Consider the following 26540-nt stretch of genomic DNA (forward strand, 5'->3'; position numbering starts at 1 on the left):
TTGTCCCCTTTGCTCTCTCTCTTCCCCCTTTATTTTCCCCTTTGCGCTCTCTCCCCTATTTTTTTCCCCTTCGCTTTCTCTCCCCTTTTTTTTCCCCCTTATTTTCATTTCCTCCCCTCCTCTCTCTCCCCACCCCTTTTTTTTTTTTTTCCCTTTCCTTCCTCCTCCAACCCAACCCCAGCCCTTACCCCAGCCCCAGCGGACGCCATGTGCCCGGCCACAACCTCCCCGTGCCTGCATCTCCCCAGGGCTCGTGGGCACCACAGCGGGGTGGCCCCATAGCCCCCCGTGTCCCCCCCACACCCCCAAGGACAGCTTCAGACCCTGCCCCGGGGTCTGACCTGGCCCCTTCCTCATGGCAGCTGCACCAGGACCGCGGTGACAAGGGGACCACCACAACTCGGAGCTGGTGGCCACCGGTGGCACCTTGCGCCCGGAGCGCGTCGTGGCCATCAGGAGCCTTCCTCCTCCTCTTCCTCCTCCTCCCCCTCGGCCCCGACGCACCGTGCAGGCAGCGGCTCGGCCCCTTCCTTCCTTTTATTGTACAAAACCCCCCCAAAAATCCCCCTCTAGAAGCGGTGGCTGTAGAAGACGTCCACGTTGGCGGCGTAGTCCAGGGGCAGCGCCTGCCCGATGCTCTTGGCCCCCAGGCTGGCCCCCCCCAGCGCCGACGACTGCCTCAGCTTCAGGAGGCTGAAATGGGTGAAGGGACCCCCGGGACGCTCCCCCCGAGCCTGCGCCAGCACCCGGACAAATCCTACACAAGGGGACGGAGGTTTTGGGGTGGCAGGAGCCACCGGGACCCCCGGGAGGTGAAGGAGTCCCCCACGGGGAGGGTCCCATCCTGCCCCCACTGTCACCAGGGGGCTCGGGGGGACACGTGGAGCTCCCACGGGGTGTGGGGCACCCCCCGTGCCCCCGCTCACCTTCCCTCATCAGGTCCCAGCTGTTCCAGACGGAGCCCACGCAGACGATGGGGAGCCCCAGCTCCCCCTGGAACAGGCTCTGCGCGGGGAGCAGGCGGCAGCTCAGCCCCCTCCGTGGGGGGGAAATGGGGCCAGGAGACCCCCAGGGCCCAAAAAAAACAGGGCCAGGAGATCCCAAGACCTAGAGACCCCCCCAGATGACCCGGAGACCCCCCCAAGGGCCAGGAGACCCCTGCTCCAAGCAGCTTCCTGGGCACCGTGCCGATGGCGCATCAGGAGCAGGGGGTCCCGCAGCCCCCCCCCCAAGGACCCCGGGGACAGGAGCGGGGGACGTCCCCGTCCCCCACCTCTCACCTCGTGGATTTTGGGCAGCACGGCGACCACGTGGCGAGCCAGCACCTCCCCGGCCTTGCTGAAGATGTGGCAGCACAGAGGGTCCCCTGCCTGGGCACCTGGCGCCGAGAGGGGCAGCGGGATGGGGACAGGGTCGGGGATGGGGACGGGGACAGCTCACGGTGTCCCCATGCTCACTGGCACCCGTCCCCACCCCGACGGCCGCTCCCCATCGCTCGAGGGGCAGAGGGCACTTGGGGCGAAGGGCAGTGATGGGGCAGGGAATTGGGGTGCTGGGGGCCGCGAGGGGCAAAGGGGCCAGCAGCGAGGGACGCGGGGATGTCCCCGGCGGGCACCCAGCGTGGCAACCCCGAACGCCACCCCCGGGGCTGCCACCACCCGCTTTGGGGCCCAAACCCAGCCCCGCACGGTGCCCTACCCGCTGCCAGGATCTGGCAAAACCCCGCAAACTTGGCCTTCTCGAAGGTGCGGTAGAGATGCGTCAGGAGCCCCAACCTGTCCGAGACCTGGGGCAGGGCCCCGTGGTGAGCCCTGCGCGATGCTGGGACCCCCCCCAATGAGCCCCGAACGATGCTGGGACCCCCCCCAAGCCCCCAATTTGGCACCTGGAAGTACTGGAACATGGCCTGCTTGACGTGCCCCACGTCGTGCGGCGGCTCCTGCAGGTTGTCCATGCAGTCGAAAACCATCTTCACCGCCTGGTGCGCGATCCAGTAGGCTGCAGGGCGCGCAACCGACGTGAGACCCCCCCCCCAACAACAACCCAAACCCCTTCCCCGAGCCCCCTTCCTCCTCCTCACCGGAGCCTTCGTCGCCCAGCATGTGCCCCCAGCCGCCGCAGCCCGTCTGCGAGCCGTCAGGGTTGATGAGCTTGCAGTTGGAGCCGGTGCCCGAGATCAGCACGATGCCGCCTGCGGTGGGGACAGCGTTGGGGACACCGGCACCCCCCGCCCCATACAACGCCCCACAAGGTCAACCCTTGGGGAATTTAATCACCCCCCCCCCGGGGCCTTCCCATACCACGGTCGGTGGCGGTGGCCATGGCCCCCAGGGCGTCGGAGGTGAGGTGATAACTCTGGCTCAGGCACGGGAAGCGGCGGCGCAGCTCCGCCAGCAGCAGGGCGATGGCATCCTCCTGGTCCCCCCCGCTCAGGGACAGCCCCTGCCACCACGGGGACGTCACCCAGAGCAGGGGGGACACTTGGGGGGGGCGGAATGGGTGAGGATGGGGGCTCACCAGCGAGCGGAGAGGCACCTTTGGGTCCACGCCCGCCCTGCGCTTGGCCTCGCTCACCAGCTCCTGGATCCTCTCCGCGCACGCCGCGGCGCCGACCAGCTTGGGCACCCCGGGGAGCAGCACTGAGCCCCCCGCCAGCACCCCCATGGGTGGGGGGGGGGCACCCCACGGCCCCCAGCTCCTCCACCGTCACCTCGGGGTTTGGGGGACCCCCCCCCCCCCAAATTGTGCTTACCCAGTGGTTGGTGCAGGGCCCCTCCGCCTCGGCCAGGACGCGGCCGTCCGCCGCCACCAGCACCACCCGGGAGTGGGTGCCCCCTCTGTGGGGACACGGGGGGGTCACTGCCGGGCCCTGCGCTGCTGCCACCCCCCCAAAGACCCCCCCAATGACCCCCCCAGGTGGGGATCCCTAGGGTGGGGGCTACGGATCCGGCTTTTACCCCCCCCGGGGCCCTGCACCGCGACCTCCCCAAGGGGCACCAGGGGCGCACGGGGGCGCACGGGGGGCGCAAGCAGCGGGGGGGGGGCAAACAGCGGGGGGGGGTTGTAAGCAATGGGGGGGGGTCAGGAGAGGTTTGGGGACGTGGGTCCGGCCCCCCCCCCGCAGCCTCTCACCCCTCCACGCCGCCGAACAGCGCGGCCATGGCGCCAGCCCCCACCCCCCCCGTGGCCACCCCTTCCCCGTTCCGCCCCGTTCCGCCCCGCTCCGCCCCGCTCCGGCCCCCCCGCGAGAAGCCGCGCCCGGGAGGCGGGGGGGGGGCGGCGCCGGGACACGGGGGTGGCGGGGACACGGCACCACGGACCCCCCCCCCCCGAGCCCCCAAACCCCAGGCTCGGATCGCAGCACAAGGGGGGGACCCCCCGGTTGTTGCCCCCCCCGGTGCCCGGTCCCCAGAGCCCGGCGGCCCCCCCCCGCGTCAGGGGCCAGGGGCAGGGGCAGGGGCAGGGGAAGCGCCCCCCCAGCACCCGGCCCAAACGTGGGGACTGCGGGGATGGGGGCGTTGGGATGGACGGACGGACGGACAGACGGATAATGGGAGGGAGGGATGGATGGACGGACAGACGGATGGAGGGATGGGTGGAGGGATAGAGGGATGGAGGGATGGACAGACAGACGGATAATGGGATGGATGGGCGGATGGATGGATGGAGGGATGGGTGGACAGACGGACAGATGGATAATGGGATGGATAATAGGATGGATGGATGCATGGAGGGATGGACAGACGGACAATGGGATGGAGGGAGGGATGGATGGATGGACAGATGGATGGATGGATGGATGGATGGATGGATGGACGGACGGACGGACGGACGGACAGATAATGAGATGGATGGAGGGATGGAGGGATGGATGGATGGATGGATGGATGGATGGATGGATGGATGGATGGATGGATGGATGGATGGATGGATGGATGGACGGACAGACAGAAGGACAGATGGATGGAGGGATGGACAGAGGGATGGATGGAGGGATGGGTGGAAGGGTTGAGGGGTTGAGGGATGGACAGACAGACGGATAACGGGATGGATGGAGGGATGGATGGAGGGATGGAGGGATGGGTGGACAGACAGATAATGGGATGGATGGAGGGATGGATGGACAGACGGACGGACGGACGGATGGATGGGGGGCACATCACAACAGAAAGAGCGAGCGCAAGGAAATGGGGCAGGGAGGAGGAGGTGGAGAAGGCGGCGACGGGTGCACGGGGACAGGGGCCCGGCGTGGGGAGGGGGCTCGCGGGCTGGAGCCCCTCTGCACCACGCACACGGCCCAGAGGTGCTGCGGCTGGGGGGGGGGGTCCTATGGACGTGGGGGGGCACCAAGAGGAGCCCCCAGCCCAGCACCCAGCCCAGTTGGGCACTGGTGGGCCCCCCCCAGCCTGGGGGTTCACCTGCAGCACCCATGGGGGACGCACAGGGGGTGGGGGGTGTCGGGGACCTGGGGGGGGTTCCCAGCGAGGGGGAGCTTCTTTTGGGGGGGGGGATGTGCTGCGCCCCCAGTGTGGTAAAAAGGGACTGGTGGGATGGGGATGCTCTGCACGGAGCTGGAGATGCTGGGGGGGGCAGAGAGATTGGGGGGGTGCAGAGATATTTGGGGGGGTGGGGATGTTGGGGGGCACTTTGTTAGTCTGGAGTCCCCGCCTGGCTCCTTTCCAAGCACTTTTTGGGGGGGTCCCGGAGGGGAAACCTGCAGCCAGACCCCCCCAGTACCTGCTGCGGGGAGCTGTGGAGGCGCAGGGCTTCCCCCCAAAAATCCTCCCCGCTGTCCCCCAAGGTGGGGACAGGGAGGAGCAGCAGGGGAAGGGTTAAGCAGCGGTCCCACCAAGGGGGGGGTGAGTCTGGAGCGTGCAGCCCCCCCCCCCCCCCAGCCCACCGCCCTCGCGCCCTCATTAAGCCCTGGTGGCACCAGGCTGTCTGCCCTGGCGGGGGCCGGGATGGGGACGGGGACACGGGGACAGGGACGGGGACAGGGCTGGGGGGCCGCCTTTGTGTGGACTTGTGGCACAGTTGGAGCCGAGCTGGTGGCTGCTGCCGAGGGTCCCGGAGCTGTGGGTGAGTCCGGGGGTGCCCCCCCAGGCCCGTGGGGACGGAGGGCGCTGACCCCACAGGGGTTTGGGGCTGCCCTGGGGGCTGGGAAGGGATTTGGGGCGCAGGGCACAGGCAGCGGGGATGGCAGGAGCTGGGATGGGGATGGCTGGAGCTGTCCCCAAGCAGTGCAGCGTGGCCAGGACCTCGAGTCCTGTCACCAACCCTGTCCCCAACCCCAATCCCGTCCCCAATCCCATCCCCAGACCAGTTCCCAACCCCAGTTCCCAGCCCCGTGCCTCCAGCTCGCCCCATCTCACACCGAAGCCTGGGCGCATGGAGACGCGTGCCCCCACACAACTTGGGGTGAAACGTGGAGGTTTTGGGGTGGCTGCACGCCCCCCTCCATGCACTCCATCACCTCCCAGCCCCAAAACCCCACAGGTCACATCGCCAGGCAGGAATGGGGTGGGTGAAGGCACCCGAAGGAGAGGGGACACCTCGCCGAGCACGGGGACCCCTCGTTAGCTCGCACCCAGCCCTCGCTTCGTCATTTTTTGGGCACCCACGGGTGCCGGGGTCACCCTCACCTCCAGGAGAGCCCCCCAGGACCAGGCAGGACACGGAGGGAGGCCTGGAAGCTTCAAGCTGCTCCTGGAGGGGCTGGGGGTCCAGGGGGGGGTCGGTGCGCAGGGGCGGCCGCTTCGCCCGCGTGCTTGGAGAGGGCTGGAGCCAGAAACGGGGCGCACGGAGGAGGAGGAGGAGGAGGAGGAGGAAGATTCGCAGAGAAGTGATCCTGCCCCGGCCGTGGGAAGGGTTTGGTGGGACCCCAACTCCCCCGGGGGGCACCGGTGGGGGCTCAAAGCGGGGCGCAGAGGGGTCGGATTTGGGCACTTTGCGTCCCGGGGGGCGCCCAGCGGGCAAGGGGAGCAGAGGGGTGAGGTTGGAGCGAGCTGGGAACCCCACAGAGCCACGGACACACAGGTGAAGCTGGGCCCTGTCCGTCTGTCCGTCCCTCTGTCCGTCTGTCCGTCCCTCTGTCCGTCTGTCCGTCCTTCCCCCAGCCGTCCCCTGCCCTCCCGGCCTCTCTCTCTCCCCGCTCCGCTCCCGCTGTGGCACCCGGCCAGCCCCCCCAGCCCTCCTTCCATCCACCTCCCCTCCGTCCTGCTGCCCCTCCAGCACCCATCCCCTCATCGCCCACCCCTCCAGCACCCATTTCTCCATCGCCCACCCCTCCAGCACCCACCTCTCCATCACCCACCCCTCTATCACCCATCCACCCATCCACCCATCCTTCCATCCATCCATCCACCCATCCACCCATCCACCCACCACCCACCCCCATCCCTTCCTCCACCCCCCTGCACCCACCCCTCCGTCCCCCCCCCACCTTTTTCCACCCCCACCCCCCCATTCCCACCCCTCTTTGTTCAGGAGCTCGGGCTCAGCGCGGCACCCCCCAGCCTGGGCGTCCCCTGCCCCGGGACGGTGACACAGGATGGTGACACCGACGGCCCCGAGCGGGTGTTTGGGGCCTCGGGGGGGGGGTCCCCAACTTTTTGGGACCCACGGAGGGACCTTGGGAGCACGGGGTGACCGCACGGTCACGGCACCGCCGGCGGGTGCGGTGGCATTTGTGCTGGAGACCTGGCTGCCACCGAGACGTTGGTGAAGGGGACGCGGAGGTGAACGCTGAAAGGGCACGGGGAGGGGGTGTGTGGGGAAGGGGGGGGCACGGGGAGGTGATGGGGGGCACGGGGAGGTGACGGGGGGCACGGGGAGGTGACGGGGGGCATGGGGAGGTGACGGGGGGCATGGGGAGGTAGCAGGGGGCATGGGGAGGTAGGAGGGTACGGAGAGATTGGGGACATGGGGAGGTGACAGGGGACATGGGGAGGTAGCGGGGCATGGGGAGGTGTAAGGGGACATGGGGAGGTGTAAGGGGGGGCACAAGGAGGTTTTTTTGGGGGGGGCCAGGCTCATGCAGCTGCTCTGCCTGGGGCGGGCGCTGCTGCCCAAAGCCCCCCCAGCTGCGCCCTCGAGCCGTGCGCTCACCCCCAGCCCAGCTCCAGCCGGCTTCCAGGTGAGGATTTGGCTAAAATCCCGCCACCTTCACCCAAATCCAGAGAGGAAAACCCCTTCCCAGCCCCGAGAGCTTTGCCCCCCCCAGCAGTTCCACACCCCCCCAGCCCCTTTACACCCCACAGATGCACGGGGTTTGGTTCGGTTCGGGGCTGTGCCTCGGTTTCCCCACCTGCAGGAAGGGCACGGGCGCACGCGTGGGTGTCGGGGGGCGCAGGGGGGTGTGGATGGGGGGTTACACACACGGGGGGGGGGTGCTGGGGGCCGGGCAGGGCAGGGGTCACGGCGCCCACGGTGCAGGCGGCAGCGCCGCAGCCCTGACCTATTTAGCGCCGGCGCCCGCCCGGCTGCCGGGGGCCAGGCTGGAAAGTGAGTTAATGGGGTGGGCAGGGGCTGGGGGGCTGCGGGGGCTGCTCCCAGGAGGGGATCTGGAGCCAAACTGGTGTCACTGGGCTGCCCCCGGCCTCCCCGGCGCTTCTGGATGCTCCCCGGAGGCTCCTGGTGGCCGCAGACCCCCGAGGAGCCACCCTACAGCTGGGGACCCCGGCACCCGGTGGTTTTGGGGTCAGCCTGGGCTCTGCCACTCGTCCCCACGTGTCCCCGTGTCCCCCCCCCCATGCCCTGGGGACCCTGGAGCGGCTGCGGTGGCGTCAGGGGCTGCTAAACCCTGGCAGGCGCCTGGCAGGCGCTAAGAGGATCCAGCGCCGCTAATCCCCCGCTGACGCAGCCCCCCCCAGGCCTCCCCCCAAAGGGTCCCCAACCACCGCCACGCTGACACCAGGGGGCTGGGGACACCTGCGGGGATGTGGGGGGCACTGCCGGACCCCTGGGTGGGTGCTGGGTGGGTGCAGCACCCCAAAAATTTTTTGGGGTGGGCGAGCACCCCAAAAATGCTGGGGACGCGCTGGGCTCCTGTGCCGGGCGCAGGGACATGCTGGGGGGGTTCCCAGAGGGGCAGGGGGTGCAGCACAAGGGTGCCCACATCCCCCACACATCCCCGTGTGCCCCCCTTCCTTATGGGGCTGAAACCCCCGGCACGGGGCGGTTTTGGGGAGCGGGGCGGGGGTGCCCCCACCCCGGGGTGCCCCCAGCGGGCCGGCGAGGCTGACGCGTGGCGGTCCCAAACTGCGTCGCATTCACAGTTCGGGGAGCACGCGGAGGCTAAGGGGAGCTGACAGGAAAACCTTTAGTGGAACAAACGGGAAGATAATATCAGGCAAGGCTGACCGGAGCCTGAACCCCAGCCCTACACAGAGCAAATTAGCGTCAACCAAAATAGCGCCGGGCACCGGGCGCAGCCGGGCTGTCAGCCCGCATCAGGGCACGGATGCATAAGGGATGGAGCAGGGGGGGCGCGCGTGGGGTGGCGTCACGGCGTGGGTTTTGGGGAACGGGGTTTGTGGGGGGAAAAATCCCGGCCGTGGGGATGCGTGGAGAGGGGACGGAAAGCTCTCCGTGGGGTGCACGGGGCTGGGGGGCACAGAAACCCCTCTCCATGGGGACACAGGGGGCTGGGGGGCACAGAAACCCCTCTCTGTAGGGTGCACGGGGCTGGGGGGCAAAATCCCAGCTGTGGGGATGCTTGAAGACTTGGGGGGGGGCACCAAAACCTCTCCATGGGGATGCACGGGGCTGGGGGGCACAGAAACCCCCTTCTGTGGGGTGCATGGGGCTGGGGGGCACAGAAACTCCCCCACCCCTTGGGGATGCATGGGGCTGGGGGGCAAAATCCCAGCTGTGGGGATGCGTGGAGCCATGGGGGGGGCACAGAAACCCCTCCATGGGGACGCAGGGGGCTTGGGGAGGGGGTGGGAAGCAAAACTACCCCACTGGGGGGGATGTCCAGGGGGGTGACAAGCCCTGGTCCACGGGGTCTGAGGGGTGGGGAGGAGAAACCCAAATATCTGGGGGCGCACAGGTACATAAGGGGGTGGCAGCCCCCTCCCCATGGGGAAAAAAAAAACACAGGGAAGCCAGAATTGGGGCAGCGTTTGGGATGCTGCCCCCCCCCCAGCCCCATAACTCCCCCCCCACACCCCTCAAGCCCTGCGCCAGGGGTGCCCAGTGCCGCGGCAGGTGGTGAGCGGGGAGGCGGGGGGGGGGGGGGAAAGCAGAAAAAAAAAAAAAAAAAAAAGCTCTGTGAAACACATAAAAAGCTGGCAAAGTGAGGGGGGGGGGCAGCCGGTGGGGCCTCCCCCTCCTCCTCCCCGGCTGAACTCGCACATTTTTTGCGCTTGGCTGCCCCGGCAGCGAGAGCGCTGGAAGCCAACTCCCCAGCGAGCGCCGAGGCAGGCTTCGCAGCCATTTTGTTGCTGGCTTGAACCGGAAAAAAGGGAGAAAAAGAAAAAAAAAAGGAGAAAAAAAAATAATAAAAAAAGGAGAAAAATAAAAAATAAAAAATAAAAACATGAGGAGAAAAAAAAAAAATACAAGGCAGCCCAGCCCTGCAGCCGATGGAAACTGTGGGAACGGAGAGCTGCGCGCCCGCACCTCGCCGACAGCACCCGGCACCCGGTGGCTGCGACATCCTGGGATGGGGAATGCCCCAATTGAGTGCTTGGGGTGTTTGGGGTATTTGGGGTGTTTGGGATTCTTGGGGTGCTTGGGGTGTTTGGGGTGCCCAAGGTGCCCGGGGTGCCCGGGGTGCCCAAGGTGCCCGAGGCGCAGCGGGTGGCACGCGGTGCCGATGCGCCCCGATGTCACATTTCTGGGGTCAGCACCAGCCCCCCCAAAACCCTCCCACAGCTCCCAGTTCATCCCAGTTTGCATCGGCACGGCACGGGCCGGTGCTCGCCGTGTCCGGCCCCAAACGGGCGCTTTGCGCACCGGGGGGAGCGCACCCCGCGGCATCGCCCCCAAACCGGGGGACGGGGGGGCACGGGGAAAATCCCAAATCTCTGGGAGAGATGGGGAAGGGAACGGGGCCGCCGGGATGTCCGTCTGTCCCTCTGTCCCTCTGTCCGTCTGTCCCCACGCGCTGACCCCGCTGCTTGCTGGGAGCGGCGGCCCCGCAGCCCCACGTGCGTTTTTGGTGGAAACACGGGAAAAAAAAAAAATCACCAATAACACCCCCACCAGAACCGGGAGGTTTTGGGATTGCGGGCGCAGCCCCGCGGTGCCGGCTGGGGTCACCCCACAGACGCAGCCGGGAGGCACAAATCTGGGTTTGGGCGGCCCCGCACAAACAGCTCGGGGTGCACGACCCCATAACAGCGGGCCGGGTGGGCACCCCACACCCCACACCCCACACCCCACAGCGTTTGGGCTCGGTGCTCCTGCAGCCCCGCGGTGACCTCGTGCTGTGGGCAGCAATGGGGCCGTTTCCCCTACAGACCCCTTCACACACCCCGCTGCGCTCCTGCCTGCCCTGTGCTGGTGCCCCCATGTCCCTGTGTCCCCATGTCCCCATATTCCCCTGTCTCTGTGTCCCCATATTCCCCTGTCCCCACATCCCAATGTCTCTGTGTCCCCATGTCCCCCTGTCCCCATGTCCCTCCGTCCCCATATTCCCCTGTCCCCATGTCTCTGTGTCCCCATATCCTCTTGCCCCCATGTCCCTCTGTCCCCATGTCCCTGTGTCCCCATGTCCCATATCCCTCTGTCTCTGTGTCCCCATATTCCCCTGTCCCCATGTCCCTCTGTCCCCATGTTCCCCTGTCCCTGTGTCCCCATATTCCCCTGTCCCCACATCCCAATGTCTCTGTGTCCCCGTGTCCCCCTGTCCCCATGTCCCTCCGTCCCCATATTCCCCTGTCCCCGTGTCCCCCTGTTCCTGTGTCCCCATGTCCCCCTGTCCCAGTGTCCCCATATTCCCCTGTCCCCGTGTCCCCCTGTTCCTGTGTCCCTGTGTCCCCATGTCCCCCTGTCCCAGTGTCCCCATATTTCCCTGTCCCCAGGTCCCCATGTCTCTCCATCATTGTGTCCCCATGTCCTTCTGTCCCTGTGTCCCTATATTCCCCTGTCCCCATGTCCCTGTGTCCCCATATTCCCATCCCCATGTCCCTCTGTCCCCAGGTCCCCATGTCTCTCCATTCCCCTGTCCCCATGTCCCTCTGTCCCCGTGTCCCCATATTTCCCTGTCCCCATGTCCCTCCATCCCTGTGTCCCCATATCCCTCTGTCCCCCTGTCCCCATATTCCCCTGTCCCCATATTTCCCTGTCCCCATGTCCCCATGTCTCTCCATCCCTCTGTCCCCATATCCCTGTGTCCCCATATCCCCCTGTCCCCAGGTCCCCTGTCCCCCTGTCCCTTGGGGTGCTGCTCCCCAGTGGGACCCCAAGGCCACCCCAAGGGGTCCCAGCACCCTGCCCCGGAGGGTCACGGGGTGTCCCCCCCCCCTCACCCCAGATGAATTTGGGGTGCTGGAGGTGGTGCTGGGGACACCGTGGGACCCCATCCCCTGCGCCCAGTATAGGGGAAGGGGGGGAGCCAGGATCCCAACACACCGCCCAGTGCAAACCAGTGCAAACCAGTGACACCCAGTACGTGGGGTGGGACAGGGCTGAGGACCCCCTCTGTGTCCCCAAGCTGTGGGACCACCCCAACCCCACAGTCCCCTCTTTGGGGTCTCTCCCTGGGGTGCCCCCCTTGGAGGAGGCAGATGTGGGGGTCCCCGTATGGATACAGGGGGTCCCTATAGGGGCGCAGGGTTTCTGTAGGGACACAGAGACACCGATGTGGGGCCAGCCTGCGGTCCCCATAGGGGTTCTGGGACCCTATGTGGGTGCAGGGGTTCCTGTAGAGGAAAAGGGGGCCCCTATAGGGGCGCTGGGGTCCATGTGTGAGTGTAGGGGGTCCCTATATGGGTATAGGGGTCCCTATATGAGTGTAGGGGGTCCCTATATGGGTGTAGGGGTCCCTATATGAGTGTAGGGGGTCCCTATATGGGTGTAGGGGTCCCTATATGAGTGTAGGGGTCTCTATATGGGTGTAGGGGATCCCTATAGGGGTTTAGGGGGTCCCTATATGAGTGTAGGGGTCCCTATAATGAGATTAGGGGGCCCTATACGAGTGTAGGGGGACCCTATATGGGTGCAGAGATTCCTGTAGAGGAGAAGGGGGCCCCTATAGGGGCGCTGGGGTCCCTATGTTAGCGTAGGGGGTCGCTATATGGGTGTAGGAGTTCCCTGTAATGAGTGTAGGGGTCTCTATATGAGTGTAGGGGTCCCTGTAATGAGTGTAGGGGTTCCCTATAATGAGTGCAGGGGGCCCCTATATGAGTGTAGGGAGTCCCTATATGAGTGCAAGGGGTCCCTATATGTGTGTAGGGGATGCCTGTACGGGTGTAGGGGGTCCCTATAACGAGAGTACGGGGTCCCTATATGGGTGCAGGGGTTCCTGTAGAGGAGAAGGGGGCCCCTATAGGGGTGCTGGGGTCCATGTGTGAGTGCAGGGGGTCCCTATATGGGTGTAGGGGTTCTCTATAATGAGTGTAGGGAGTCCCTATAATGACTGTAGGGGGTCCCTATATGGGTGCAGGGGTTCCTTTAGGGGAGAAGGGAGCCCCTATAGGGGTGCTGAGGTCTGTATATGAGTGTAGGGGTCCCTATATGAGTGTAGGGGGTCCCTATATGGGTGTAGGGATTCCCTATATGATTGTAGGGATCCCTATATGGGTGTAGGGGGTCCCGAAATGAGTGCAGGGGGTCCCTTAATGGATGAAAGGGGGCCTTATATGAGTGTAGGAGTTCCCTATAATGAGTGCAGGGGGTCCCTATAATGAGTTCAGGGGTCCCTATATGGGTGTAGGGGGCCCCTATATGGATGTAGGGATTCCTGTGGAGGAGAAGGGGGCCCCCTATAGGGGTGCTGGGGTCCATGTGCGAGTGTAGGGGTCCCTATACGGGTATAGGGAGTCCCTATATGGGTGTAGGGGTCCCTATATGAGTGAGGGGGGGTCCTTATATGGGTGCAGGGGGTCCCTATAATGAGTGCAGGGGATCCCTATATGAGTGTAGGGGTCCCTATATGAGTGAGGGGGGGTCCCTATATGGGTGTAGGGGGTCCCTATAATAAGTGCAGGGGGTCCCTATATGAGTGTAGGGCCCCCATATGAGTTCAGAGCTCCCCATACGGCTGCGGGGGCCTCCTCCCTATCTCCCCGCCCATCTTCAGGAGCTGCCCCCTGCGCTTTGCGTGATCCCACACCCCCTTTTTGTGGGGGCTCCCTCTGCGCTCCGGGGACCCCCTCAGCCCTTTGGGGTCCCCCCAAAAAACCCTCCAGGGCCCACCCCAAAACCAAATTCGGGCCCGAGGTCCTCCCGGCCTGCAGGGGGGCGCTGTGGCGGGGGCCGGGCCGGGCCGGGCCCTTTCGCTGCTTCCGGCGCCGCGTGGGCAGCGGCGGGGCCCGGCCCCGCTCCCGGCCCGGTTGGGGCCCGGTTCCAGGCCCGGTTGGGGCCCGGTTTAGGCCCGGTTTAGGCCCGGTTTCAGGCCCGGTTCGGTTCAGGCCCGGCCATGTGGTTCCTGTACGCCCTGAGCTGGCTGTCCCTGCTGCTGCAGGTCGCCTTCGTCACCCTGGCCATCGGTGAGGGGCTGGGGGAGGCCCTGGGAGGGGGTCTGGGGGGGGGGTTGGGGGTCCTAGGGGGGGTTTGGGGGGGATTTGGGGGCGGTGGGGGGGGTCTCCGGGTGTCCCCCGTGTCCCCTTTTTTTTTGTCCCCCTGTTTGTACCCGGGTGCTGCTGGGTTGGGGTCCCCCGGGGGTCCCCAGAGGGTCCTTAGGGGGTGGGGGTCTCCAGGGGGTCCCCAGGGGGTCCTTAGGGGGTGGGGGTCCCCAGGGGGTCCTTAGGGAGTGGGGGGGTCCCCAGGGATTGGGGGGGTCCCCAGGGGGTCTCCATGGGGTGGGGGTGTTCAGGGGGTCCCCAGGGGGTCCTTAAGGGGTGGGGGTCCGCAGGGGGTGGGGGTCTTCAGGGGGTCCCCAGGGGGTCCTTAGGGGGTAGGGGTGTCCAGGAGGTCCTCAAGGGGGTCCCCAAGGGGTGGGGGTGTCGCAGGGGGTGGGGGGAACCTCATGGGGTGGGGGTTTCCAGGGGGTCCTTAGGGAGTGGGGGGGTCCCCAGAGATTGGGGGGGTCCCCAGGGGGTCTCCATGGGGTCTCCATGGGGTGGGGGTCCCCGAGGAGTAGGGGTCCTCAGAGGTTGGGGGTCCCCAGGGGCTGGGGATCTGCAAGGGGTGGGGGTCCTTAGGGTTTTGGGGGTCCCAGGGGATGGGTGTCCCCATGGGGTGGGGGTCCTCAGGGAGTGGGGGTCCCAGGGACTGGGGGGGTCTCCAGGGAGTAGGGGGTCCCAACAGGGTGGGGGTCCCTATGGTCCCGAGCCCCCCCGGTGCCACCCAATCCAGGCACCCCCACAGTCACCAAGGCACCCCAGAGCTCCTGAGGGATGCCCCAAGGTTTGGGGTCCCTCTGGGTGCCCCCATTCGCACCCCTCCTTCCCCAGGGACCCCCCCCTACATCCCCACGGGGTGGGGGCTGACCCCATTGCTCCTCCCGCAGCCGCCGGCCTCTACTACCTGGCGGAGCTGATCGAGGAGTACACGGTGGTGACCAGGAGGATCATCAAATACATGATCTGGGTGAGTGCGGGGCTGCCAGGGGGGGACACCCATCCTGTCCCCCCCCCCTCGGGGCGCTGGGGACACCGATGCCACCTCTGAGGGGTGCCCACAGCCGGGTTTTTGCCTCTTTATTTAAATAAAAACAGCTCAGGAGCTGCCTTTCCTCTGCTCACACCACAATTACTCCATGCAGGAGCTGGGGGGGGGCTCAGCCCTGCTTGGTGCCCCCCCCAGGACCCTTCCTGTGACCCCCCCTCTGCTCCTCCTCTCTCCTTGCAGTTCTCCACGGCCGTGCTCGTCGGCCTCTACCTCTTCGAGCGCTTCCCCGGCTTCATGGTGGGCGTGGGGCTCTTCACCAACCTGGTCTACTTCGGCCTGCTGCAGACCTTCCCCTTCATCGTGCTCACCTCCTCCAACTTCATCCTGTCCTGCGGTGAGCAGGGGGCAATAATACGGGGTGGCAGGGGGCAATACGGGGTGGAAGGGGGCAGTATGGGGTGGTGTGGGGCAATAGGGGGTGGCACAGGGCAATAGGGGGTGGCACGGGGCAATAGGGGGTGGCGTGGGGCAGTACGGGGTGGCACAGGGCAGTACGGGGTGGCACGGGGCAATAGGGGGTGGCAGGGGGCAATACGGGGTGGCGTGGGGCAATAGGGGGTGAGCACAGGGCAATAGGGGGTGAGCACAGGGCAATAGGGGGTGGCAGGGGGCAATAGGGGGTGGCATGGGGCAATACTGGGTGGCAGGGGGCAATAGGGGGTGGCAGGGGGCAATAGGGGGTGAGCATGGGGCAATAGGGGGTGGCGTGGGGCAATAGGGGGTGGCGTGGGGCAGTATGGGGTTGCGTGGGGCAATAGGAGGTGGCAGGGGGCAGTATGGGGTGGCGTGGGGTAATATGGGGTGGCGTGGGGCAGTATGGGGTTGCGTGGGGCAATAGGAGGTGGCAGGGGGCAGTATGGGGTGGCGTGGGGTAATATGGGGTGGCGTGGGGTAATAGGGGGTGAGTATGGGGCAATAGGGGGTGGCAGGGGGCAATAGGGGGTGGCATGGGGCAGTATGGGGTGGCAGGGGGTAATATGGGGTGGCAGGGGGGCAATATGGGGTGGCGTGGGGCAATAGGGGGTGGCAGGGGGGCAATAGGGGGTGGCAGGGGGCAGCAGGAGCTCCCTCGGGGCGTTGCTGAGGGCTCGGGTTTTGCACCCCAGCTGCCGGGGCGGTTCGGGAAGCCGCAGGACTTTGAGCTTTGAACCCTAATCCCGATTTATGGGGCGCGGGGGGGCGGCTGCGGCCTCCCCGCCTGTTTGTCCTGGGCCGCCAGGAGCGCGTGGCCGTGGGGAGCTGCTCTAGGAAGGGAAAAGCTTGGAAAGAAACATTTGGGGTTGCAGACAGGTGGGAATTCAGCACGATTTGGGCAAAAAAAAGCAGGCAGGAAGGAGCTTTGCTGCTTTTAGGTACGGGTTTTGCTTCCTGCCGTGCTCCCGAGCCCCGTTGCTGTGGATTTTTCGGTTCCAACCCCGGTGCCTGCAACCTCCTGGGCCAAATCCCTGCAGGATGGTGGCTCTGGGACGTCCCCGTCCTGCCCAGGGGCTCGTGCAGGGGGTGGGCAGGGGTTTCTGCCCCAAATTCGGACCCCGCACAGCCTCCAGTGCCTGCGTGGGGCGCCGTGAGACCGCGGTGCCCGTGAGTTATCAGTTATTAGTGTGAGTTATCAGTTATTAGTGTGAGTTATCAGTTATTAGTGTGCCTCCCCACAGCCTCTTAAACTGTGTGGGCATCCTTCTGTCCGTCTGTCTGTCCGTCCTGCTCGGCTCCTGGACACGCAGGGGGGCACTGCAGGAACAAAACACGGAAAACGGAGGAAAAACGCAGGAAAAACACAGGAAAAACGCAGGAAAAACACGAAAAACGCAGGAAAAACGCAGGAAAAACACGAAAAACACAGGAAAAACACAGGAAAAACAGGAAAAACACAGGAAAAACCCAGGTTTCTCGCTCGGTTCATGCCCAGCCAGAAATCCCCTGGGTGCAGGGGGGATGTGGGTGCGGGGACGGGTGGCACGGGGAGGGATTTGTCCTTTTTCTCCTGACCCTGCTGCGTTCCCTCGGCAGTGCTGGTCGTCCTCAACCACTACCTGGCCTTCCAGTACTTCGCAGAGGAATACTACCTGTTCTCCGAGGTGAGGGGTGGATTTTGGTTTTTTTCGACGCTAAAAATTAGGAAAAATAGAAAAAAATACTGCTTTTTAAGTTTTGTTTTTTTTTTTTTTTTTACAAGCTAAACCCAAACCACCTCCTGCTTGGAATAATTGCTCCTCGTTGCATGCCTCGGGCACGCTGATTATTCTGTCCTCACGCCTGCAGGGGGGGTGGAGGCCCAGATCCACCACGGGTTCTCCTTAAACCTCCTTAAACCCGACAGAAAATGTGAATTTATTGCCTCACCGCCCTGTGCTCTGCCTGCAGGTCCTGGCTTACTTCACCTTCTGCCTCTGGTTGATCCCCTTTGCTTTTTTCGTCTCCCTGTCGGCCGGAGAGAACATCCTGCCGTCCAATCCTCCCAAAACCGGGGCAGAAAGGAGCGCTGCTGCCTGGGGGGAGGAGCAGAGCGAGGCTGCTCTGGTTTTTTGGCAGGTTGGGGCTGGGGGGGGATGTTTTGCTCCAGTCCTGGTGCTCTGGAGCTCTCGCTGGGGCTTTCCCCTCATGTTTCAGCCTCAGAATCAGAGGATCTGGGCTGCCCAGATGGGAGCAAAGCACAAAAAACCCCGCTCGTGCGCTGCCCCGAACCCCAGGACCTGCCCCAGCGATCGCTGATTTGGGTTTTTCTTCCCTTTTTCTGCTCAGATGACGTCGTCTCCAACTATTTCACCAAGGGAAAGAGGGGCAAACGCTCCGGCATCCTCCTCATCTTCTCCTTCATCAAGGAGGCCATCCTGCCCAGCCGGCAGAAGATTTACTGAGCCCCGGGGGGGGGCAGCCGGGGCCGGGCGGACCCAAAATGTGCCCAGGGCTGCGGGGCAGCGCGGTCCCCACGCCAGGATCCTGCTGGGAACGTGTGGATACCTGGGGGCTGCGGGCAGCAGCGGCACTGGCCGGGCTCTGCTGACGTCCTGGGACTGCCTGCGAGGAGGAGGAGGGTGAGGAAGGTCCGGTGCCCCACACAGGGACCTGCCAGGCACCGTCGCCCGCTCTGGGTGCGAGGCTGGAGGCCGTGCGCTGTGGTTTGGCTCCCCTGGCACAGCAGCAGGACGTTGACGTTTCACTGAGGTTTACGCAGAGCCATTAATTAAAAAAAAAAATAAAAATAAAATTAACCAGCCTCTGGACGAGCCCTGCGCCCCCGCCTGCTGGCACCGCGGCACGGGGAGCACCCCGGGACAGCAGGGGGTGGAAGGAAGGAAGGAAGGAGGGAAGGAAGGAAGGAGAGCCTTTGGTTTTGTTTGATTTAACTTTGGAGATCTCCACTTTGCCCTGGTTTTGCTGGAAAACTCCCCGAGGGGCCTGGAAGCTGCTGGGCGAGCCCCTCGGGGTCTCCTGCGCTACTAAACCCGCCGGGCCTCCCTGATTGCCAGTTCCAAAACAAGTAGATGATCCTGCTGAGAAGGGGGTGCGAGCCCTTTGTTCCTTCCTATGATCATTAAAAAAAATCCCTTTTTTCCCTTTTTTTCCCTTTTGTGCTTTGTTGGCGCTCAGCTTCAGCCTGCGGCGGCTCACCGGGAGCGCGGGGGTGGTGGTTCTGGGATGGTTTTTAAGGAGTTTCTGAGAAAATGGTGAATTTGTTTGCCTTACTACCTGCGAAGCTGGGTGCAGGGCTGCCCCCCCAGCCCCTATTTCATGTGACATCCCCTGAGGACATCGCTGCTCGTTGGGTTTTGTTTCTGGAGAAGAAGGGGACGTCCCCAGGGGACCTCGGTGTGTGTGGGGCGAGGAGCAGGGATGGGACAGGGGGTGAGCAGTTTGCTGCCCGTGCTGCGGGAAGCTCCTGGGGGTGCTCTCAGGCTCCTGCTGTGGTTTTTAACCCAAAGCTGCAGCCTGCGGGTCCCCGTGGGTGCCAGGACGGGCTCGGCAGCCCCGCGGTGCACCCTTGGGTGCAGTTCTGGCACCACCAGCTCCAAATCCCTCGCTGCAGCTCCGGGTGCTCCTGCTCCAGGAGGAGGCTCGCCGAATGATGCTGAAAACAGGAATTTCTGCAGGAAACTCACGGCAAGAGGAGGGAGGGGGAGGCTGCGGGGGCACCTCGGGGACAGGGACAGCGGGAGGGGACACGCAGGGGGGGGGACGGCTCCTTCCAGCCACGTCTTCACAGCTCTGCTCCGAAGTGTTTTAACAGTTCCCCGCGCCTCGGGCACCGCCAGATGGGCTGGAGCGGGCGCTGCGTGGTGGCAGCGGGGACAGGGACGGGGTCAGGCTCCTCGTGCTGATCCCTGGGCATTTAGGATATTAATGACACCTTAACGGGGATTTTGAGGGGTCCCACAGCGGGGTGACAGCGAGCAAAACCCCGCGGATATTTAAAAGGAAAACCAGACGAAGCCACACGGGCACGGTGCGCACCCTAATTAGCGCAACGAGGCACCAGCAGGTCGCTGGCAGCAAGGGGCAGCTCCATCAACCCCGACCATGCCAAAAGGCGTCAATTTTTAACAGGGAGAATCCTTAAAATCCCACACCGAGGCGCGTGGCTCCCCGCCAGCCACAGAGGGAAGTTTGGGGTTTTTATTTCTTCCTGCAGGCAGAGAAGGAAAGCGGAGGCTGAGGGGGTCCAAAGTCACCCCCCGGTGCCGTGCCCATCCCCGGGCACCTCCAGAAGCCAGAATTGAGCCCCCCAGCCCCTGCCCCGTGCTGCTTGGATGCTTTAGGGCATCCGGGGGGGGTCCCGAGCTGCTGGCACCGCGCCGTGGCCAAGGGCGAGCCCCCAGGGTGCCACCCCCCTGGGGGGCTTCGCTCTGCGCCCCAGCCCCCCAGCACCAGGGGGTCTGCAAAGGAGCCAGGGGGAGGCCGGTGCCACCTGGGTTTAATTAAAGCAGAAGGAAATGAGCACAAAGCAAGCGATAAATGTCCTCGTCCACCGCATCCCCCCCAGCGGCGTTCCCCCAATTTTGGGCAGATTTCTGCTCCTGCGCTGCCGTGCCCCAGCCAGCAGCTGCGTCCTGGTGGCCCCGGGGACACGGCTGGTGGCCGGCTCTTCCCCCTAAGCAGGACGGACGGAGGGCTGGACAGACGGACAGCCCTGCTCCCCTCCGTCCGCCCCGCTCCGGGCAGGTTTGGGGTGGGTTTGGGGCTGCCCCCTCTCCTCCTTCTCCCCCCCTCCAGCCTGCCAGGCGCAGGGTCTGCTCCGGGAGATGCCTCCCACCGCCCGCGGTCGGAACTGGAGGGGGTCCCCGGCCCCATCCCCGTGCCAGGGGCTGGGGGAAGCGGCTCTGCCAGCGTCCTCGTGGCCTGGGGAGAGACAGAGGGACAGACAGACAGACAGAGGGGGGGTGTCATTGTCACAAGGGGCTGCTGTGAGCACGGGGACAGCGCCAGCAGGTCCTGCGTGACGGATCTGTGCCACCTACCCGAGCCCCCAACCCGAGCCCCCAACCCCTCTGCGCCCAACCCCAGCCCCTACCCGGCTCCGTCCTGCCCCCAGCCCCGGGCTCGGTGCTGTCCGGCCTTGGGGGGGACGTGGGGACATCGATGGCCCGGCGGCGCCGCTGCAGGATGGCCTCCAGCTGCCTGTCCTGGCCCCGCACGCTGCTCCTGTGCCCGCTCGCCCTCCTGCTCGCCCTGCGCATGGCGCCCTAGGGGATGGCACAGCGAGCTTGGGGAGGGGGGGCTGCGGGAACGGCCCACGGGGGGGGACCCCAGCTCCGTCTGGGTCACCCCACGCTGCCCCTCGTCCCTGCACCCCCCCTCTGCCACCACCCCTTTTCTGGGGACAGAGCTGCTCACCAGGATGCCCCGCAGCTCCAGCGCCGCGCTCCTCCGCTTGCTGGCTGACTGCGGGAGGACAGGAGGAGATGTGGCCACGTCCCCCCGACCCCAAATCCCCCCCGTGCCCGTGGTCCCAAGGGTGACGCAGGCACCGGGGCTGGGGAGCTCAGGGTTTCCTGGGATGAGCCAGGATGGATGGGGAACCCTCAGGGTAAAGGCTCCAGCTCCCTGCCCGTCCCCATTTGCGCATCCCTGCGTTGGGAGCAGCGATCCTACAGACGTGGCACATGGGGAGCAGGGTCCTGGCCCCCTTTTTGGTGCACCCAGCAGCTGCTGCTCCCCAAAAGCACCCCAAATCCCAGCCCCGGGGCCATTCCCCTATGGAACAGGGTCTGGAGGCGACCAGCCCCACGTCTCCTACCTGGCTCAGGGCCACCCTCTCCTTGGCGGGTCTCAGCACCACCCCGTTCTTTATCCTCTCCATCATCTCCTGCACGGCTTGGGCTTTGGCATCACCGGCTCCCGGTTTCCCTGTGTGGGGAGCACCCCCCTGGGAGCCGTGCCGGGCAGGGGGGGTGCTCCTGCCTCCATCCGTGTCGGGAGCATCACCAGCAATCCCCTGGGAATTGGGGGGTGCCCCCATGCCAGGGGGGGAGGGCAGGAGTTTGGGGCCACGCTCTCGGACTTACGGTGCTGCGGGGTGGCCTGCCCCTTCCTCTGCCTGAGCGCCAAAAGGGGGCTGTGGGGGGGGGGGGGGGGGAGAGGGCTGAGATCCTGCAGGAGCTGCTCCCCAATCCCTGCTCCCAACACAGCCCAAAGCAGCCAAACCCACAGCCCCCATCCCCTGCTCCACCCACGGCACTGGCAAGCCCCCCACCCCACTAATTCCCCCCTCAGAGCCGTCCCCACCTCACCCACCCCAGTGCCCAGCCAGAGCCCCCCGGCACTGCGCCCAGCTCGGCCCCATCCTCCCCCTGCCCTCCTGGCACCCCGGGGACACGGCACAGCCCCACGGGACAAGCACCCTGAGTGGGGGGGAGCAGGATCAGTGCCCCCACAGCCCAGACCAGCCCAAAGCCCCCCCCGGGTGCTGCTCACTCCACGGGGACGGTGGGCGCAGGCGGTGGCAGCGGTGGCGGCGGCGGCGGCGGCGCGGGCTCGCTCCGTGCCAGGTCCCCCTCCTGCTCCTCCTGCTGCAACCTCGCTGCGATGGGGCCACATTTAGTGCTCAGAGGGGGGTGGGCGTTCTGGGGGTGCCTCCCCGTGCCCAGATAAATCCCCCAGCCCCCGGGGGGGGTCGTGGGGAAGCACCCACCGGCCGCCTCCAGCTCCTCCAGCCGCCTGCGCGCCTCCTGCAGCTGCGCCCTCAACTCCTGCCTCCCCTCCTCGGCCTCAGCCAGCGCAGCCCTGGCCAGCTCCAGCTCCTCCTGCCGCGGCCTCGCACCCAGCTGCTCCTCCAGCTCCTTCACCTGCGGGCAGACGCGCGAGGGGCAGAGAATTTGGGGTCCTCCCCGGCCACCCCCGCACCGTGCCAAGGCGCACCGAGCACCAGCCCACCCCTGGGTGCCTTTCGGTGCACAACGGTGGAAATCCAAGAGGGGAAAACCCCCTCTGGGGGTGGAAATGGGTGCGTGGAGAGGGATGGAGAGGTCTGGGGGTGCCCGGTGCCGTCCCTCACCTGCTGCTGGTGCTGCTGCCGAGCCTCCTCCAGCGCCCTGGTGAGGCTGCCCACCTCCTGCAGCGCCCGCAGCAGCTGGGCGCTGGGCCCCGCGCTCTGCAGCAGGATGCTGCTCTGCCTGCTCGCCTCCTTCTTCGCCACCAGCATCTGCCCCGGGGGATGAGGTCGGAACGGGACAGAGGCCGGTGCTCAGCCCCTCGCCGTGCCGCAGCCAAAAAAAAACCAAAAAAATCCCAAAAAAAACCTCTGCGCTGCAGGGCGGCACCCCCGTGCGCAACGATGGGCAGGAGACTTTGCTTCCCCGCAGGATTTGGGGTGAAGCTGCCCCTTCCCACCGCTCTCTGATGGACCGTAGGGTGCTCGCCCCCCCCCCCCCCAGCACCCTAGGGTGCCCCCCCCCAGCCCATCCAAACCTTGTGGGCGAAGGCCTCGGCGTGCAGGCGCAGGTCCTGCTCCAGCTCCAGCTTCTGCAGCGCCTCGCAGTAATCCTGGGTGACGACCTGGGACACTGCCACGGGGAGGGGGGGGAAAGGGGGCTCAGATTGGGGTGTTGGGGGGGGCACAAACCCCTCGGGATGCCCAAATCCCTGCTCAGGGGGTTTGGCATCGCCTCTGGTTTCCGCTGGCTCCACTCAGCCAGGTCACCAGGCTGGTGGCACTGGGGGTACTGGGGGTACTGGGAGCCATCCAGCACCTCCCTGGTGGGGCGCAGGGGGGCCAGGAGTGGTGCCCGGGGGGCTCAGCACCCCCCTGCACCCCCCTCACCTCTCTTGAAGGATTTGAGGGTCCTCTGGGATGAATCCAGGGCCGCCCTCAGGCTCTGCCTCTCCATCTTCTCCTTCTCCAGCTGCAGCAGGACAAACCCCCCCCCGTTGGCACCCCGGGTTTGGGGCCTGCTGCCCCCAGCCCCCCCCACCCCAAAGCATCAGGGAGAGGGGCTGCACACGGAGGGGTCCTTCACCCTCCCCAAAATCCCATCCCCAGCTCAGCAAGGAGCAGGAGAAGAAGGGAAAAAGGGAAGGTGCTGGGGGGGCTCCGAGCCCATTAGGGGGGCAGAGGGGGTCCTGGGGGGGGGGGGGCTGCCCCCATACCTGCTCTTGCAGGTCCCGGTTCTGCCTCTGCAGCTCCTGGACCTGGATGCTGAGCTCCTTCTTCTCCACCAGCAGCCAGGAGAGCTTCTCCTGCAGACCTGGAGCAAAACAAAAAGAAAAAGAAAAAAAAAAAAAGGCGTGGGGGGCGCACGGGGTGGCCAAGGGGACAGCGGCCCCCTCCTCCCCCAGCACGGAGCTCCAGGCCACAAAAAAAAAAAAAAAAAAAAAAAACCAAAACTGAAATCGTGAGCATGGGGAAAAGAGAAGAGGGCAGGGGGAAGCGGGGCCACGGCATTTTCATTTCGCCTTTTTCCCTTGTCCCAGCGGCTCTCCTGGCTCCGGGAAATGAGGGAGAGCTGCTGGGACTAATTAATTAGCTAATTAGCTGATTTTGTGACCACCACGACAGGGGAACGGCAGCGGGAGCGAGCGCAGCTGGGGGCAGAATTCACCCAAATTCATGCGGAAACAGGGGCGAAAACTCACCCTTGAGCTCCTCCTGGGTAGGGTCGGGGCTGGCGTCCCCCTCCCCGGGCACGTCCCCGTCCCCTGTGCCGGGCGGCAGGGCCAGGCTGAGCCGCTTCAGCTTCGTGTTCTCCTTCTGCACCTGGGGGGAGGCCGGGGCTGGGGCCGGGGGTCGCTGCTGGAGCCCTGCCGGGGGCTGCCCCGGGGGTCCCCGGGGGCTGGGAGGGCACCAGCAGGGTCCTGACCCCACTGGGAAATCCCAAACCCCCTCCCCAAGGTGCATGGCTGCAGGGGGCACAGATCGGGAAGAGCTTCTCCCATTGCAGGAAAAATCAGTGAAAACGGTGGAAATTTGCCTCGTTTTCTCATTTGTATCCATGCACAGCAAAAACGCCAACTCCAGCCCCGTTCGTGGGGCAGAAATTGAAGTTTTTGTGCACAGAACTGCTGCTGACATCCCCGGGGGGACAAGACCCCCCCATGGCACCACCAGGCAGCACCCGGCTTCGGGCAGCAGCAGGGACACAGCTTGGGCAGGAGCTGTGCCCGCAGCGCTGCCCAAATTCCCCGAAACCACCCCAAAAACGAAGGCACGGGGGGGTGCGGAGTGGCACCCTTGGGCGCGGGGTCCCTACCTGTGCCGCGTACGCCTCGGCTTGCTGGCGACACGTCCTCTGGATCTCACACTCTGCCTCCAGCGCCGAGAGCTCGGCCAGCAGCGCCTGCGAGGCTGCGGGGCCGGGGGGGCCGGGGCTCAGCACCCACCCCCCCTTTTTTTTTGCCCTCCTTTTTCTGCCACCCCTGCGCTCCCCCCCCCCCCCCCCCCCCGGCACCCTGCGCCCTCTCCGGCGCTCGGGGCACCGGGACGCGCGTTTTGGGTGCGCTCCCCAAGCCGGTGCCACCTCCTCCATCCCCAAGCAAGGGGTTTGGGGAGGGGGGCGCGCAGCCCCCAGCCCCGCACGGGGTCGTGCCGTGGTGCCAGGGGTGCTGGGGAGGAATCGGGCGCTGCTCTCACCCTGCTGGAAGTCGTCCAGCCACGCTCTCGCTTCGTCCTCCTCGGAGAGGGTCTGGGAAGGGGGGGAGGCAGTGCCCAGCGTGAGCCCCAAGACCCCAATTTTATGGGGCTGCCGGGGTGGGATCAGCCCGGTGACAGCATCCCGGGGACAAGATCATCTCTTGTCCCCTCCAAATTGCATGGGGAGGAGGGAAATAAAGCAGAGAACGAGCCCAGAGTGACACCTGCACCATGGCTGCCTCCTCCTCCTCCTCATCTTCCTCCTCCTCCTCGTCCTTCTCCTCCTCCTCCTCCTCCTCGCTGCTGTCTGACTCCACGATGGCTACAGGGGAAGTGAAACACGGCTGGAGGTTAGGGATACAGGTGGGAAAGCGTTTGTGCTCCGTTCCCAACCTGCTGCTGGTGCTCAGCAGCCCCCAGGCACCAGGGGACCCCGGGGTGGCCGGGCTGGGGACAGGGACCCGCAGCAGGGCCGGTGGCAGAGCCGAATTTTGCTGCTGAAAACCAGTGTCCCACACCCACCAGTCCCAATTTCAACACAACCAGTTTGCCACTGGTCCCAGTTTCCCCCCTCTGCTCGCCAAACCTTGCACGGGGACAGCCCGGGGACCCCAGAGAAAGGCGCTGCCTGTTCTGCCCCATAAAACAACGGGATCGGGGTGGCCCACGGCCATCCAAACCCCCCCGTGCACCCCAATTTTCCTGCATTTCCCTCCCCGGACCAGCTCCCAGAGCAGGCAGGGGCCGCGGGGCAGGAATCCGGCACCTGCCCCTGACCCTTTTCCTGACAGCCCTAATCTGGTGGGGAATGCGCTGCGGCAGCCAAATCCCCCCCCTTGGTAATCCCCCCTCCACCACCAGGACCCGCAGCCACCTGCAGGGGACCCCCAGGACCCGTGCCAGGGACGTGAAGGTTTGGGCAGGTTTGGGGCTGTGCCCCCCACGTCCCATAGGGATGGAGAGATGGGGGGGCAGCCACACAGACACCCCCCGTGCCATACATCTAAACGCAGCCCCAAATCACCCCTCCCAGACCCCCCTCCCCACAGCCCCCAGGGGCTGGCTGCGCCCTGCGGAGCCCCTCGGGGAGCGCAGGGCCCCCCAAAACCCACGGGGACACCCTTCCCTCGGGACGTGCCGCCACTCCTGGCTGCCCCCAAACCCCCAGGAAGGGAAAGGGCCGGGACCCCAGACCCACAGAGCCTCACCTGCCAGCTGGGCACCTTCCCCAGCCCAGTCCATGGCAGTAGCAGTGCCGGTGCCCCCCGGTGCCCCCCGGAGCCCCCCGGTGCTGGGGCCGCCTGCTCGCAGCTCCCTGGTGCTCGCCTGCCTGCTGCAGGGAAGTGAAACCCCGCTGCAGGCTCAGCAGCTGCCCCTGGGCGTGCAGCAGCAGCTCGGGGCCGAGCACCCCCATCCCCACGGGGATTTTCCTGCTGCTGTTGCAGCCCTGGGGGTGCCGGCTCAGTGGGGAGGTGGTGGGGGGCACGGCGGGACCCCCGGCCACAAGGCTTTGTGGAGAGGGAAGGTGCCGGGGGGACGCGCTGCTGCAGGAGGGGAGTGGGAACTGAAACTCGCTCTGCCCCAGCTGCATGTCCCATTTCCCTCGGGGCTGAGCCTTTTTGGTGCAAAAATGCAACAAAAACACCTTCGCGGGGGCTTTAAACCTCCTGGGTCCTCTCAAAAAAGGAAAAGGAGC

The 26540-nt window shown here is 65.7% G+C and overlaps 3 protein-coding genes across 3 annotated transcripts; 1 reads left to right on the forward strand and 2 right to left on the reverse strand.

The window, feature by feature from the left end:
- Positions 1-560: 560 nt before the first annotated feature.
- Positions 561-3164, reverse strand: NAGK (N-acetylglucosamine kinase). The gene is made up of 10 exons (XM_084285430.1): positions 3133-3164; positions 2753-2837; positions 2518-2616; positions 2301-2442; positions 2081-2191; positions 1886-1998; positions 1699-1786; positions 1281-1378; positions 927-1005; positions 561-757 (listed from the first exon to the last, which is right to left on the reverse strand). Exons 1-10 carry the CDS (start codon positions 3159-3161, stop codon positions 570-572), a joined length of 1032 nt encoding a protein of 343 aa, XP_084141556.1. The 5' UTR covers positions 3162-3164; the 3' UTR covers positions 561-569.
- Positions 3165-13454: 10290 nt separating this feature from the next.
- Positions 13455-18343, forward strand: TEX261 (testis expressed 261). Its single transcript, XM_084286725.1, has 6 exons — positions 13455-13658; positions 14621-14700; positions 14962-15115; positions 16792-16859; positions 17146-17248; positions 17524-18343. The coding sequence occupies exons 1-6, from the start codon at positions 13589-13591 to the stop codon at positions 17637-17639; spliced, it is 591 nt and encodes a 196-aa protein (XP_084142851.1). The 5' UTR covers positions 13455-13588; the 3' UTR covers positions 17640-18343.
- Positions 18344-19312: 969 nt separating this feature from the next.
- LOC311209290 (shootin-1-like) lies at positions 19313-26435 on the reverse strand (the record flags this gene model as incomplete). The annotated part of the gene is made up of 16 exons (XM_084286554.1): positions 19313-19405; positions 20033-20118; positions 20291-20462; positions 20614-20661; positions 21017-21126; positions 21285-21334; positions 21694-21799; positions 21911-22064; positions 22274-22420; positions 22687-22781; positions 23039-23120; positions 23365-23462; positions 23851-23971; positions 24465-24559; positions 24845-24896; positions 26175-26435. 16 exons carry the CDS (start codon positions 26433-26435, stop codon positions 19313-19315), a joined length of 1770 nt encoding a protein of 589 aa, XP_084142680.1.
- Between the last annotated feature and the right edge of the window lie 105 nt (positions 26436-26540).

The sequence above is a fragment of the Netta rufina genome (genome assembly GCF_964035555.1).
Source record: "Netta rufina genome assembly, chromosome: 4".
Lineage (NCBI taxonomy): Eukaryota > Metazoa > Chordata > Aves > Anseriformes > Anatidae > Netta > Netta rufina.

What these genes read in the sequence shown, in the direction of transcription:
- NAGK (XM_084285430.1), bottom strand. Translation starts at nt 3,161, where the DNA reads ATGGCCGCGCTGTTCGGCGGCGTGGAGGG. An exon ending in CTGTTCGGCGGCGTGGAGGG is followed by an intron (nt 2,838 to 3,132) that starts GTGAGAGGCTGC and finishes GTGTCCCCACAG; the next exon opens with AGGGGGCACCCACTCCCGGG. An exon ending in TGCTGCCCAAAATCCACGAG is followed by an intron (nt 1,006 to 1,280) that starts GTGAGAGGTGGG and finishes CTCCCCGCGCAG; the next exon opens with AGCCTGTTCCAGGGGGAGCT.
- TEX261 (XM_084286725.1), top strand. Translation starts at nt 13,589, where the DNA reads ATGTGGTTCCTGTACGCCCTGAGCTGGCTGTCCCTGCTGCTGCAGGTC. An exon ending in CAACTTCATCCTGTCCTGCG is followed by an intron (nt 15,116 to 16,791) that starts GTGAGCAGGGGG and finishes TTCCCTCGGCAG; the next exon opens with TGCTGGTCGTCCTCAACCAC. An exon ending in GTCCAATCCTCCCAAAACCG is followed by an intron (nt 17,249 to 17,523) that starts GGGCAGAAAGGA and finishes TTTTCTGCTCAG; the next exon opens with ATGACGTCGTCTCCAACTAT.